The 14,987-nt window shown below is 43.2% G+C and overlaps 1 protein-coding gene across 1 annotated transcript in view; it reads right to left on the reverse strand.

Annotated features, from left to right (window-relative positions):
* Window positions 1-5,899: 5,899 nt before the first annotated feature.
* PPARG (peroxisome proliferator activated receptor gamma) overlaps window positions 5,900-14,987 on the reverse strand; it is a 56,806-nt gene continuing 47,718 nt past the window's right edge. Inside the window, exons 6-7 of the mRNA XM_063164401.1 lie at window positions 13,993-14,443; window positions 5,900-6,490 (exon numbers count right to left, since the gene is read on the reverse strand). Of these exons, the coding sequence (XP_063020471.1) occupies window positions 6,243-6,490; window positions 13,993-14,443 (699 nt within the window). The 3' untranslated portion in view covers window positions 5,900-6,242. The remainder of the gene's footprint in view (window positions 6,491-13,992; window positions 14,444-14,987) is intronic.

Genomic DNA, 14,987 nt, shown 5'->3' on the forward strand with positions numbered 1-14,987 from the left:
TCAGTTTGCAAAACCCCAACTGGAAACTCGTCCTGCTTGAGAGCTGGGAGCTGATCTCAGCCGCTCGCAGAGAGCTCTCAAAGCAAATTAATTTCACATTTCAAAGGAGTCCTGGAGCATTTAACCCCAAAAATCTGAGAGCTGCTGCCTTGACTAATGCCTGCCCAGAGCAAGACTTGCCCAGAGAGTTCCTGCTACAGGATCCAGCCAAGCTACAGACTTGCAAAACTTCAATATTCACCACAATCAGCAATAAAGAGATGCAGTAAAAGAGATTGTGATTTGAGGAAACCTTTCCTATTTTGGGAGCATATAAATTTAGAGGTGCTGTTTACTGGCTTTGGTGCACTGAAACTTCTTGCAAACTCCAAATCCATGGGGCATTTGGCTCTTTAGGAAAAAATAAAGGTAAAATCCTGCACACACACACAGAGAGATCTAACCCTATTACACTGCATCCAAAGCTGTGGAATCATTTCCTCCTTTCTTCCTTTGCTGGCTCAGTCTTTGCCTCCTGAGTGTTTACCTCAGGCCACTGAAGATGTGCTGCCTAATTTCCTCTGCATCCCCTGCGTGTCCAAAGGAAAATCCAGAAGTTCAGGAGTTGTTTTTCCTGCACCCACCATTTCCAGGGCTGAGAAGAGTGGAGCTACACATTCCTTGTGTCTGTAGGGTTGGATTCAGCCCTGTGCAGCTGATTTTTAACCCCTGGTTTTCACAACAGCCACTTGGAATGGGATTTGTGATGAGACCCATCATTTTTTCCAGTGTTTGAATGAGAATCTGAGCTGTTTGACTGGTGTGGGACTGAGCTGCTGAGCCAGGAGGAGTTTGCTGGGGATTTTCCCCCCTCATATTTTTTTTCCTTCTTCTAGCTGCAGCTGTGTAATTGCTTGTGTTTGCAAAGTTGGTGTGACATCCATTTAAGGCATATCACCTCTTATTTAAAAGGAAAAAAGTCCCATTGAAACACACTCAACCTCAAGACAGAGTTTACATCTACATATCAAATATTAAATGCTGATCCCTCAGGGTTTGTCTGTGCCCACAGTGGCTGGACCTGAGGTGTGTTAGCTGGGGAAGGGGCTCAGCAGCTCCTGGCAAGCCCATTTCCCATTTCCCATTTTCCATTTTCCCATTTTCCCATTTTCCCATTTTCCATTTCTAATTTCCCATTTTCCCATTTTCCATTTCCCATTTTCCATTTCCCATTTTCCCATTTTGCCATTTTCCCATTTCCCATTTTCCCATTTCCCATTTCCCATTTCCCATTTCCCATTTCCCATTTTCCCATTTTCCCATTTCCCATTACTTCCCATTTCCCATTTTCCCATTTTCCATTTCCCATTTCCCATTTTCCATTTTCCATTTCCCGTTTCCCATTTTCCCATTTCCCATTACTTCCCATTTCCCATTTTCCCATTTTCCATTGCCCATTTCCCAGTTCCCATTTTCCCATTTTCCCATTTCCCATTTCCCATTTCCCATTTTCCCATTTTCCCATTTGCCATTTTCCATTTCCCATTTTCCCATTTTCCCATTTTCCCATTTTCCCATTTCCCATGTTTTGGAGTGCTGGTCCTGAGGTGTGTTAGCTGGGGAAGGTGCTCAGCAGCTCCTGGCAAGCCTATTTGTCATTATTTCCCATTTCCCATTTTCCCATTTTCCATTACTTCCCATTTCCAATTTCCCATTTCCCATTTCCCATTACTTCCCATTTCCAATTTCCCATTTTTCCATTTTCCCATTTCCCATTTTCCCATTTTCCATTTTCCCTTTTCCCATTTTCCCATTTTCCCATTTCCCATTTCCCATTTTCCCTTTTCCCATTTCCCATTACTTCCCATTTCCCATTTCCCATTTTCCATTTCCCATTTTCCATTTCCCATTTCCCATTACTTCCCATTTCCCATTTTCCCATTTTCCATTTCCCATTTCCCATTTCACAGTTCCCATTTTCCCATTTTCCCATTTCCCATTTCCCATTTCCCCATTTTCCCATTTTCCCATTTGCCATTTTCCATTTCCCATTTTCCCATTTTCCCATTTTCCCATTTTCCCATTTTCCCATTTTCCCATTTTCCCATTTCCCATGTTTTGGAGCGCTGGTCCTGAGGTGTGTTAGCTGGGGAAGGTGCTCAGCAGCTCCTGGCAAGCCTATTTCCCATTATTTCCCATTTCCCATTTTCCCATTTTCCCATTTCCCATTACTTCCCATTTCCAATTTCCCATTTCCCATTTTCCCATTTTCCCATTTTCCCATTTTCCCATTTCCCATTTTTCCATTTTCCCATGTTTTGGAGTGCTGGGAGAAGGTTCTGTCAGAGGGGGCTGAAGGGAGGTGAGACACCTGCACCAGGGGCACAAAAGGGTTTTCCACGGTTTTATGGAAACTGTGACTAAAATGGTCTGGGCTGCAGCAATGGGGATGCTGGAAATGCTTTTTCTCCTCTCAATTTCCATTCCAGGCCCTCCCAGCAACATTTGCTGGAGAAATGGTCACCAATGTTGCCTGAAGAAGGAGACTCTCCCTGTTGAGCAGGAAGGAATGCTCCTCCAAGGAATGTTCTGCTGCCTTTCAGGGCCAGGGGAAGGGGCTGGGTGTGACAGGGACACCCAGTGGCTTTGCCTGGGCTCCATTTCCCTGCAGGTTTCCCACAGAGGAAGCAGATCAGTGTGGAACACGAGGCAGAACGGCAGCCCAGCAGTCTCACAGCCTGTGGGAACGCCCAGGATCCCACAGCATCCCTGAGGATTTCACACAGGACCGAGGGGCAGCACAGCACCAGCAAAATGAAGCTCTTCATGTACCAGCTGTCTTGCTGCTATTTTTGAGTTGTTAAATGTTTTTAGTAGCACTGAAGATCAAAACCCAAATTGTTCATTTATGGCACAGCCCATTCTACCCAAAACTCCAGAGAGTCTGAAAGTATTACAACCTACTGCTGAACTCCCATTAGCAAGTTTGTGTTTTTAATAAATAAAGTCCCATAGAAACAGAAAGTATATACAATTAGATCAAAATTCTGAATATAATTCACAAGAGAAAATGCTATTTTTTGAGAAGATGTTTTCATATCCTCATAACAGTCATTTGTTCTAAATTGGTACATAGCAATTGTCCATTAAATGAACATTTTTCCCTTAAGACCTATTCTTGTAGAAAAGTATTTCAGGCAAAACTTCTTAACCATGATGTAACCACTCAGAATCAGAGCATGTCAGTGGTTAGTAACTCACAGGAAATATTAACACTTTGCATGGCTTGAGGAAAACATGGTGAATAATGTCAATATGTGAGAGCAGACAGGGTGTGGGGACAACAACAGACTTTATTAGAGCAGCTGATACAGTTGAAAGAAAAGTTGAGGCTTGTGGGCACTCAGTGCCTTCATCCTCATAAAGGATAACAACACCCATTCCTGCAAAACTCTTCTGGTTCTGACTCCATCAGCACTCTCAGAATGCAGGGATTTTTGGGCTGAGTGCCTTAGGCACTGTCCCTGCTGAATGGACAGTTTCAGAAATATCACCCCTTGCAGGAGAGGGATGAAGCTCTTTGGTTAATGTGCTGTGGGTCACACAGATCTTTTTCAGTGCTTTAACAAAGTACTGAACTCAATTTCCCTCTCAGAGCATCTCTGCCACTTATTTTCAAATTAATTTGAATATTACTTCTGTAAGGACATGCCCTAAAATTCCTTTTTGTTTGAAACCACTTCTGGGCTTCCATTTGAAGGGAAGCCGGTGGGAAATGGGATTGTTTAAGACACGCAGGCTCAGAGTCATGGTTCTTGCTGGGTGCTGCTGTGACAGGAATTCAGAGCTGGAATTGGGGCCCGTCCCAGTGCCAGCCCATCTGTGACCCCCCTCCCATGGCAGGGGCAGCTCTGGGAATTCTCCCCCGAGGGAGGGAAGGACACGCTGCAAATGGACAGCGGGGAACGACTCCAGCCAGAGGGAGAACGTTCCAGAGGGAGAACGCTCCCTTTGCAGTGTGACAGCCATGGAAGCGTGGATGCAATTCCTGCAGGGCCACGCTCAGCTGGAACCACCTGAGATGTGCAGCAAGGCTGCAGGGCTGAGCATGAGCTGCATGAACTGCAATGAACTGCATGAGCTGCATGAGCTGCATGAGTTGCAATGAACTGCAGGAACTCCATGAGCTGCATGAGCTGCATGAGTTGCAATGAGCTGCATGAACTGCATGAGCTGCAATGAGCTGCAATGAACTGCAATGAACTGCAATGAACTGCATGAGCTGCATGAGCTGCATGAGCTGCATGAACGGCATGAACTGCATGAGCTGCAATGAACTGCAAGAGCTGCATGAACTGCATGAGATGCAATGAACTGCAATGAACTGCAAGAGCTGCATGAACTGCATGAGATGCAATGAACTGCAATGAACTGCAATGAGCTGCATGAGCTGCATGAACTGCATGAGATGCAATGAACTGCAATGAACTGCAATGAACTGCATGAGCTGCATGAGCTGCAGTGCTCTGTGTGCTCCAGGGCCAGCCCTCCTGAGCCACCTGAGATGAGCTCCCTGCAAGCCTGGCAGGATCAGAGCTGCAGCCTGGCAGTGATTTATCTCAGTGCAATTCCGCCCCTGGGCTGCACACCTGGAGCTGAATGATCCAATTCCCCAAATTTCCTGGCGGGAACAGCGCTCACTGCTGACCTCAGGCCCAGAGGTTCCCCGGAATCTGCAGCAGGAAACCTTTCCAGGTGCAGCAGGCATGAGCTGAAGGATTAATTTTAACATTTACCTCTCTCAGCTCCTTTATTGCATAATTTGCATTGGCGTAAGAGTTTTAAGGCCTGCGTTAGGAGCCGAGCCAATTTCTACTCCCTGAAGATCCTGCTCACACCTACATCACCTCTTTGTCCACTTGGGAATCACCACTCCCCTTGTCTCAGTTTAAGGCACATTTTTTGCTACATAAATAAAATATAGACATGGGGAGGAAACCAAGGGTATTGGGGACCTCTCCTTATTTTGATACATAAATTACAAAAAATGGCTTTTCCCCCCAGTATTCCCTCTCCTGGTCCACCACTGTGGGTCCCCCCTGCTTGATGGAGTCAGGGGTCACATTCACAAACTATCAAAGGTGGGCAGCTGAAATGTGAATCTCTCACCCTAGCACCAAGAATACCCCAAAATGACATTGTTAGGAAATTTATCTTCTGTTAAATTTGTTCACTCTGCTGTGCTCTGCTCCCCTGTGGAACTCTTAGGTGACAATACAGGGCAACACACTCAAGAAAGCCATTGGCCTCAACAGCAGGAACATCTCCCAGCACCCCTGGATGAACACCTGGAGATCAAGTTGAACTCAGGGTGCAGAGTCTCCACCACAGCTTTATCTTTACACAAGAATTAATCTAAACCTTGCTTTTGCTTAGGAGTTAATTTGTCACAGCATTGCAATATTCCAAGATATTTTGACTGCTGTTCAATGGCAGTTTATCCAATAACTAGGGAAGGTCTTGGGCCAAGGGGTTTTTACCAGCCCATTCCAGCTCAGCCCTGGCTGCTGTGGGGTGGGAATTGGAGTAGCTGCTGCTCCACCTGCAGAGGAATCAAAAGCTCTCTGTTTCCTAGGAGTGCTGAGCAGTGCATATTCCTCATTAATGAGCTCTTGAAATGGCATCTGATTTCTCAGTTTGCCCCCAAAGGAGTGCCCTGATCTCTCCTTACACCCTTTGCAGAGCTCTGCCAGTGTCCAACCTTGTTACGGAAGGCACGAACGTTTTCACACCTGACACTTCTCCCTTTGGCATTGCAGACTCTCCTGGGAAGCTGCACCAATCTGGGACTGAATTTCACTCTGCTGCTGCCTCAGGAGCACAAAACTGAACGTTAATGCTTCAAACATTTCCCTGGGAATGCTCAAGGAGAAAGGTTTTTATTGGGTTGAAAATTTAAGTGCATGCTTGAGTGAAGCATCGATCATACTCGGACAAGCGATTGTAAGAAATAATGTAGTTTAAAAAATTAATTCTGAAAATACTGCCAACAATTTCATGATATAGATACTTTTAATATTAAAAGTAAATTGTAAATGTGTCTTTATAAACAATATGCATAAAATAGATCTACTATACTAAGCTCTCTCTTTTTAAATGCTGTTTCACAGTAATCTCTTAGGTACGCCAAGTTTTTCCCTCATAGAAATAGTGCAATCTGAAGAACATACATCATGTCAGGGCATTAACAGCTGCTCTGCTCATTAATACAGGTCCTTGTAGATCTCCTGGAGCAGAGGGTGGAGGCTCATGTCCGTCTCGGTTTTCTTGATGACCTGCAGGAGCTGCACGTGCTCCGTCACGATCTGCCTCAGGTCCGTCATTTTCTGCAGCAGCTTTGCAAACAGCTGCGAGGACTCGGGGTGGTTCAGCTTCAGCTGCAGCTCCAGGGCTTGCAAAAGGTTGTCCTGAATGTCTTCAATGGGCTTCACATTTAGCAACCCCGGGCGGTCTGGGGAACAAAAAGGTTGGGAGTTTATCAGCACCATAAGATCGATTTTCTGCGTTAATTCCTTATGCGTTTATCTGCAAATTCAGATGGCGTTGCTTGGGAGCTGCGTGGACATCAGGTAGTTTGTGAGGTTTCACTGGAATCTGCTCAAAGGAGTTTTAGGATTTGTTTTGGAAACATTTCCTCTAGGTGGTCTGGGCAAAAAAAAGGGTTGGGAGTTTATCAGCACCATAAGATCGATTTTCTGCGTTAATTTCTTATGCGATTCTTAGCAAGTTCGGATGGCATTGCCTGGGAGCTCTCTGGCCATCAGACAAGTTTGTTTGTAAAGTTTCACTGGAATCTGCTCAAAGGAGTTTTAGGATTAGTCTTGGAAACATTTCCCCTAGGTGGTCTGGAGAAAAAAGGGAGTTTATCAGCACCATAACATTGATTTTCTGCATTAATTTTTTGCGTGTTTATCAGCAAACTCAGATGGCATTTTCTGGGAGCTGTCTGGCCATCAGGAGGTACTTTGTAAGGTTTCACTGAGATCTGCTCAAAGGAGTTTTAGGACTAGTCTTAGAAACATTTCCCCTAGGTGGTCGGGGGAAAAAAGGTGTTGGGAGTTTATCAGCACCATAAGATCGATTTTCTGCATTAATTTCTTATGTGATTCTTAGCAAATTCAGATGGCATTGCCTGGGAGCTGCTTGGCCATCAGGCAGTTTGTAAGGTTTCCCTGGGATCTGCTCATAGGAGTTTTAGGATTTAGATTTAGATTCCAATTTTAGAATTGGAAATATTTCCCCTAGGTGGCTGGGGGAAAAAAAGGGTTGGGAGTTTATCAGCACTGAAACATTGATTTTCTGCATTAATTTCTTATGTGATTCTTAGCTTACAAAGGTACTTTGTAAAGGATCTGCTTGCAAAGGGTACTTTCCCTGGGATCTGCTCAAAGGAGTTTTAGGATTTAGATTTAGATCCCAATTTTAGAATTGGAAATGTTTCCCCTAGCTGGTCTGGGGAAAAAAAGGCTTGGGAGTTTATCAGCCTCAGAGCATACATCCCACGCATTAATTTCTTACCCATTTCTTAGCAAATGAAGCCTTTACAGATGGTATTTCCTAAGAACTGTCTGACCATCATGTAGTTTGTAAGATTTCATTGGGATTTGCTCAGAGGGGTTTTTAGAACTAGTTTTATACTCTAGAACTAGGTTTATCCACTGACACTTCTCTAGGTTTAATCTACTGCAGTGAATTAAACGAGCGGATTTTCCACAGTAAAGTGGGAGTGTGTGTGGGAAAAAAAGACTGAGATTGTTGGGGGATAAACAATCTGTATCAGGTAATTCACTTCTGGAAAATCAGTATGTACTGATGGATTTGCGTGTAGCTGCTGCCACTAAAAATGATTCCTGCTAAAGTGGATGTGAACTCATCAAAATTAAAAAAAAAAGAAAGCATAAACTCAGCTCATGCAGAATATTTGATTCTCCAGCACTGAAAGTTAATGAAATGTTGAACATCTAAGCAATGAAAGATGCTTAACTTTGTTAAATCTCACATATGACAATGACCACCATGAATTTGTTACTGCTAAAATACTTTATACTGGGAAACACGTCCCAAATATCATAATGAATCATGAAAAGAGTCAATAATTTAAATAAAATTTGCTGTGTAGCTATGACATTATTTTCATAGTTTGATCAATGAAGAACAGTGCCTACTGCAAGCCTTAAATCACTTCCCTGAGGCAATAATTCCATTTCAACAAGGAGGAGAGGCTGATCTCCATTAAGAACATCAAAAATAAGCTGTTATTTCCTGTGATCTTGGTAACCTTTCTGAGCAGCTCGAGTTGTGCTTGGCAGAAAGGCAGGGAGCAAACAAAGCTCTTTATAAATACACGGCTTTACCTCATGGGGGAAAAACTGCAGTGCAAACTAAAAGGCAAAGCTGGCAGGAAAACCAATGAGGGAGCCATGAAAACGAAGGTCAGTGATCAGGGAAGGATACTCAGCTCTCCAGGAGGGGAGCTTCAGGCAGAGTTTTTTCAAAGATAGGGATAAAAGTAATTTTGAGTGTGAACTTGGGTATTTGTTTGTCAATGTGCTCATCTTGCAGACATCATTTATTTATCCCATCCAACTGATAACACCACAAAATCTGGTTCAGAAAGGCTGGAGTAAATATAAAAAAGGTTCATTTTTATGAATGTTTGAGCAGTTTTTTAAGGATACCTAAAGAATTTTGGATAAGCATTAGGTATTTATTTTTCGATTACCTGAATGGGCTGCAGAATTGAGTCGAAGTCTTTCTGAAAATTGCCAAATTTCAGCCTTTGCAACGCTGGTAACAATTTAGGGTTGTGATAGCTTTAAATTCCCCTGGTGTGCTGCAGCTGAACTCTGAGCTAGCTGGGCATGACTCAGTGTGCAGGGACAGAAAGGATCAGAGGGCACCAAGACGTGGCCTCGCCTTCCCCTGAGATCCAGCTCCCCCTGCCCCTGCTCCTCTGGGCTGGGAAGATTTTGGGGTGTGAGTCTTTCAGGAGCCAATCCCAATTCAAACATTGGGCTTCAGAGTGCAGGAGGAAACTCCTCTGGGTCTGGGATTTATGAGGAGCCCCCTGAATTTGGGTGCCTGAGACTGCAGTGGATAAAATCCTGAAAAACCCCTTGAAAAAACCCCAATCTGATGATTTTTTAATGGCCCAGTGGGACCAGAGGCAGAAAAGATGACTCTGACAAAAGCCTAGGAGATCATCAGATGTTATTTTTGTATAAGGCAATTCAAGAGGAAGGAAAATTCCCATTGAAGGCAAGGGAGATTTTTCATGAATGAGAACTTCAGGATATGGGCAGTGTTTTTTGGGTGTTGACAGTTTGCTTTACTTTCTCAGTAAAAACCTCTCACAGAGGGAAATGCTGCTTCTGTTCCAAGAAAATTATCTAAATCAGGAAAAAAAGGAAATAAGAGGCAAAAGCTTAAACATCCAGCTATTATGGAATATTTCAAGCTGTTAAAATGCTCTTAAATATAGATCTGCTCCAGACCAATTTGGTTTTGTACCAAAAGATGAATTTTTTTCTGGTGAGGAGCTGCAGAGGGATGTGCCTTGCAGGAAAAAGAGCACCACAGTTTCCTGCTATTTATCATGTTTATTTACTCACATTTTCTTTATGTTTTCATTCATTGTCATACAGCTGCTTCAATTGTTTTTAAAAATGTTCACAGTGACTGGGAAAGGCCAATAACCCCAAAGTTCTGAGTGCAAGCAGCACCACTTTGTGTAAATTGATATTCTACACTGTCTCAGGGGAAAATACTTTATTTGTTCGTTTACTTACTTATTTGGATGCCCCTTTCATGTCCCTACAATAATTACAACCTTTTTTACCTGGTCCTCACATATGAAAGTGCCACCTGCATGTCTTTACATTTTATAATCTTTGAATAAATGCATTTTGCTTTTAAAAGCCCATTTTAAAATCTCAGAGATCTGGCTGAGAGAACACATGTGCTCCTTCTTTTTTCTTTTGCTGAGGCAGATGTGACTCAGCACTTTGAGGTTTGTCTTCTGAGACTGTCACATGCGTTGGAGTCACCAGGAGTTTGTCAGAACAAAGAAATGCTTCGTAATCCGAGCAAGAGCTGCAGATCATCACTGCAGGCATTGAACCAGAGTGCAGGGTTTGTGTGGCACTGAAATAGGAACTGCTTCCTGGTAATAGTCTGTGGTAAAAAATTCAAATTTTGCTGAGCTGAGAATGCAGCAAAATTATTGAATAGTTTTATACACCAGAAGCAGTAAATTGTGACTAAAATTTAAGGGAAAAACCACACAGAAAACAGAAAAGGTGACTTTAGAAACACCTCTGGATTTAAAAACCAGTTTGACTGCTCATGGACTGGCAGGGTGTGGGTCTTTACAGGGATACTCTGCCCCAAACACTGCTGGATCCAAATATTCCTGTGTCCTAAAATTCCTGCATCCAAACATTCCTGTATCCAAATATTCTTGTATCCCAACACTTTTGTGTCCAAATATTCCTGCATCCCAACATTCCTGTATCCTAAAATTCCTGCATCCCAACATTCCTGTATCCAAACACTTGCTGTATCCAAATATTCCTGGATCCAAACACTGCTGGATCCAAACATTTCTTTATCCCAACACTGCTGGATCCAAACATTCCTGTATCCAAACATTCCTGTATCCAAACATTCCTATATCCCAAAATTCCTGTATCCAAGCAGTCCTGTATCTTAAAATTCCTGTATCAAACATTTCTACATTTCTGTATCCCAAAATTCCTGTATCCAAACATTCCTCCTCTATCCAACCACTGCAGAAGATAATACACAAAAATTCGAGTCCATCCACGCTGCAAAATTCCCTTTTGAGCTTTCTCTTTGTTTGACCCCAGCCTGCTTGAGTGAGTTTGCCCAGCTCACAAATTGAATTATTCCATTAAGGTTTGCAGTATTATCTTTCCTGCCCAAATTGAGCCATCCAGCTCGTTCTCCCTAAACCTTCTTGTGGCAGAGTTCATTTTCAGCTCAGGTGGATGTGATATTTTAAAGATATTTTAAAGCTCTTTCCCATGTGTAGCAGAGCACTCACTACTGACTGAGGGTGAGTCTCAGTGGCACAGAAGAAGAAAATCTCTTAAAAGAACCATTCCAAATCTCATTTAACCAAAGTGTCTTTTAAAGTCACCCCAGCTGGAAGGATGTTGTAAGGAGGGTTTGCTGCTGCTGCTGTTGGCCAAAAGCATTTCTCTTGTGCAGACCAGGTGAAATCCCATGCTCACACACAGCCTCTCTGTCTGACCAGCATGAAATTCAGGATGCAAGACTTTGTTAAATTCAGGATGCAAGACTTTGTTAAATTCAGAATACAAGACTTTGTTTGCCACTGGCTTTGTTTTACAGCACCAACAGTAAGAGCAGCTCTGCAGAGATGAGTTCAGAGAAACATTTGGAATAACTGAGGCACAGAGAGGCTGCACTGAGGAACAGTAAAATCCACTGTGGGAGTATTTCCCATCTGTTGCTATTACAGTTAATTTGTCAGCTCCTTATTGCTGTGATTTGGGCTTTTTGCCTTTTGAGATAACATGCACAAGCAGCTGTTTGGTTATCAAAAGGCTAAAGAGTTTTATAGGATTTGTGGCAAATTCCAAACACTTCCCAAGGAAAAGCTTTCCATGTGTGATGTTCCAGCTGGAATTATCTTTCCCTTTCCTTTCTCCCCTTCTGTTAGAGCTGCACAAGAGCCAGTCCCCCTGGAGCCAGCAGAATTAGCAAAATTTCACCAGGAAATCACAGATTCACTGACATTTAGGGCTTTTTGTGTTCCACAAAGTGGTTTTGTGTTAGAGATGTTTGTACACAGGATTTTGTGAAGGGATTTAAGCATTGCAGGGTTCCTGCAGCAAGTCAAGTCCTTGAGGTGCTCTGCTTTGGAAATCCTGTTCTCAGTGAAATCCCCTGCTGTATTCAAACAGTTCTTACACAAATCCATTTTTGCAAGGGTGAAGCTCTTACAGAAATGTCTGAGACAGCTGAGAAATTGGACCTAGTTTTATATCACACAAGATATTTTAACACCCAGTTCAATAGATATCATATCTGGCTGTAAATTCCATGATAAAAGCTTTCTTTAATTGGCAACAAAGCTTAATTGTTTTCAAAACATAAACTTTTTTGTTTTTTTCAAGCAGCTGTCATGTTTTTTGAAAAAAAGTTTGGCAAAAAGATAGGAAGGTCTTTGTTGAAATTAAAGGATCTTCCTAGAAAGGATTGATTTATATTTAAATGAATTTATATGTCTCTACAGATTTGTTTCAGAGTTTTGCTACAGTGACTTGATTGGAATTCATTAGTTCTTTACAAGCCTCTGTTTACAAATTATTCTGGAAAAAGAAAGAGTCATGCTGACAAATCTGGTTCAACCCAGTTAATGATTGTGTGTGAATCACTGTCCTCCTGCAATCTAAAACCTGACATTGCTTACATCATTCCTGTTTCCTCTGGTGGAAACCAAACCCTGCTGAGGACAGGGCTCTGCTGAACACAAGTTCCCTTTTTGCAGCGAGGAGTGAATTTTGAGAGGCCTTTGCTCATCTGTCACATTTCATTATACCAAACCCACAAAATATTGGCATGTTCTGAGCAGTGCCCTGAGAGGCTTGTGCCATTTCTCCTTTTCCTCTCCTCATAAAAACCAACCAAAAATACCTCAGCAAGGTGTTTTCCTTCCTGAGTGAATGCAGAGCCCTGGGGGATCACAGTGCCCAAGGTTTGCACAAGGAAATTCCTGGGAGGAATTCTTGTTGGGAGCAGAATCAGCAGCACAAATTCTGCTGTGACCCCTTGTTTTTCCTGAATGAAACCCAGTGCCAGGAGGAGCTGGAGGTGAATTTAAATGCAGATATACCTCAGAGTGTCCTGCCAGCAGCAGGGCTGCTTTTAGAACAACAGCACGAGGTTGTGTCTGATTGCTGAAATGTAATTTAATAACAAAATCCTCGGTTGCTCTGCGGAGGAGCCGAATCCAGAGCATTCAGCACATTCCTGCCATGGATGCGTGCAGCTCCACCTTGGGCCAAAATACACACAAATCAGTGGGGCAAGATTTTATTTGTGCAACATCACTGCCTTGGGAGTGTTGGCCAAAGGAACAGAGCTTCAATGTGCCTGGAATAAATCTGGAGGTGTCTAAGTGAAATAAATCCTGGTAGGCAGCACTAATTCCCAAACCAGAGGAGTGACATCACCTCAGGAGCACAGAACACACTGGCTGGCTGCAGAAAAACTGAAATTCAGAGTTTTCAGTTGAATGTGGGCAGTCTGATACCTGGGATTTCATGCTTTGCTCAAAGCATGATGTGTGAAGATACAGCTGAGGAAAGCTGAACAAGCATACAATGCCTTTGTGTGTTTTCTCTTTTTAAGTTGTTTTCTTTTTTTAGGGGACCATAATTCTCCTGAAAAATGCATTTCCCCTTTCTTTTAAATGCAAACAAAACCTTGCACAAATGGAAGAACACTGAAAAGCACCATAACACTGTAAGCCCAACACCACCTATGCTTTGGAATTGTTCTGGAGCCAAAGCTGTTTGTGGGCAATTAGCAAGCCACACAATCTAATTGAGGGTTCAAAAAACAAAAAATCTCCTGCAGAATTTTAGCTCCTGGCAGCAAAATTCCACTCTTCCTGTTTTCCAAAAGATAGTCCTGATTTTGTTTTGTGCCTAAATGAACTGATGACTCAGCAGGCATTTCCAGCTCCATCACTAATATCAGGGTATTTCCATTTTCAGTTTCTGTCTGGAATTGAATGAAAGGTGAACAACAAAAAGAGATTTGAAGATGATTAAAAAAGCTCTGAGTAAATGCACTCGCTCCCAGTATGCAGTGCTGAGAACTTTGCTGTTTGGGCAGGAGTTAAAGGTGTCAATTCCATAAAAATTCTCTGAAATCCCACATAAATAAGAGAGTACTTACCTCCACTTAGGATAATGACAGCTATAAATATTGCCAGGTCACTGTCATCTAATTCCAGTGCATTGAACTTCACAGCAAACTCAAACTTGGGCTCCATAAAGTCACAAAAAGGTTTCCTCAGGCTCTTCAGGAACTCCCGCGTCATGAACCCCTGTCCATCGGATATGAGAACCCCATCTTTATTCATCAGGGAGGCCAGCAGGGTGTAGATGATCTCGTGGACCCCGTATTTGAGCAGAGTCACTTGGTCGTTGAGGTCGAGGTTGACGAAGCCCGGGATGTTCTTGGCGAACTCGGTGATCTCCTGCACGGCCTCCACGGAGCGGAACTGGCAGCGCTGGAAGATGCGGATGGCCACCTCCTTGTTCTCCTCCTGCAGGGGGGACACGTGCTTGCACTTGATCTGGTCTTCCCCCATCATCAAAGAGTTCATGTCATAAATAACGAAGGGCTGAAACAAAGGGAAATTCCAGTTACTCCCAAATGTCCTCCCCGAGAGCGTCGGGCTCCTGAGGAACCCCAAGAGAACTCAGCAGCAACTCCTCAGACGTCTCTGAGGAACCTGTCAAGGGTTCCCAAAGTGTTTAATTATCCTGAGGAACCTGTCAAGGGTTCTCCAAAAGTTAAATTGTCCTGAGGAACCTAAAAGTTCCCCAAATAGGTAAATTTTCCTGAGGAACCCATCAGGTTTTCTCAAAAAGTTAAATTCTCCTGTCACGGGTTCCCCAAATTGTCCTGAGGAACTGATCAAAGGTTCCCCAAAGTGTTAAATTGTCCTGAGGAACCTGTCCAGGGCTCCCCAAATAGGTAAATTGTCCTGAGGAACCTTTCAAGGGTTCCCCAAATAGTTAAATTGTCCTGAAGAACCTGTCAAGGGCTCCCCAAATAGGTAAATTGTCCTGAAGAACCTGTCAAGGGTTCCCCAAATAGTTAAATTGTCCTGAAGAACCTGTCAAGGGTTCCCCAAATAGGTAAATTGTCCTGAGGAACCTAAA

The sequence above is a fragment of the Melospiza melodia genome, chromosome 10 (genome assembly GCF_035770615.1).
Source record: "Melospiza melodia melodia isolate bMelMel2 chromosome 10, bMelMel2.pri, whole genome shotgun sequence".
NCBI classification, from domain to species: Eukaryota; Metazoa; Chordata; class Aves; order Passeriformes; family Passerellidae; genus Melospiza; species Melospiza melodia.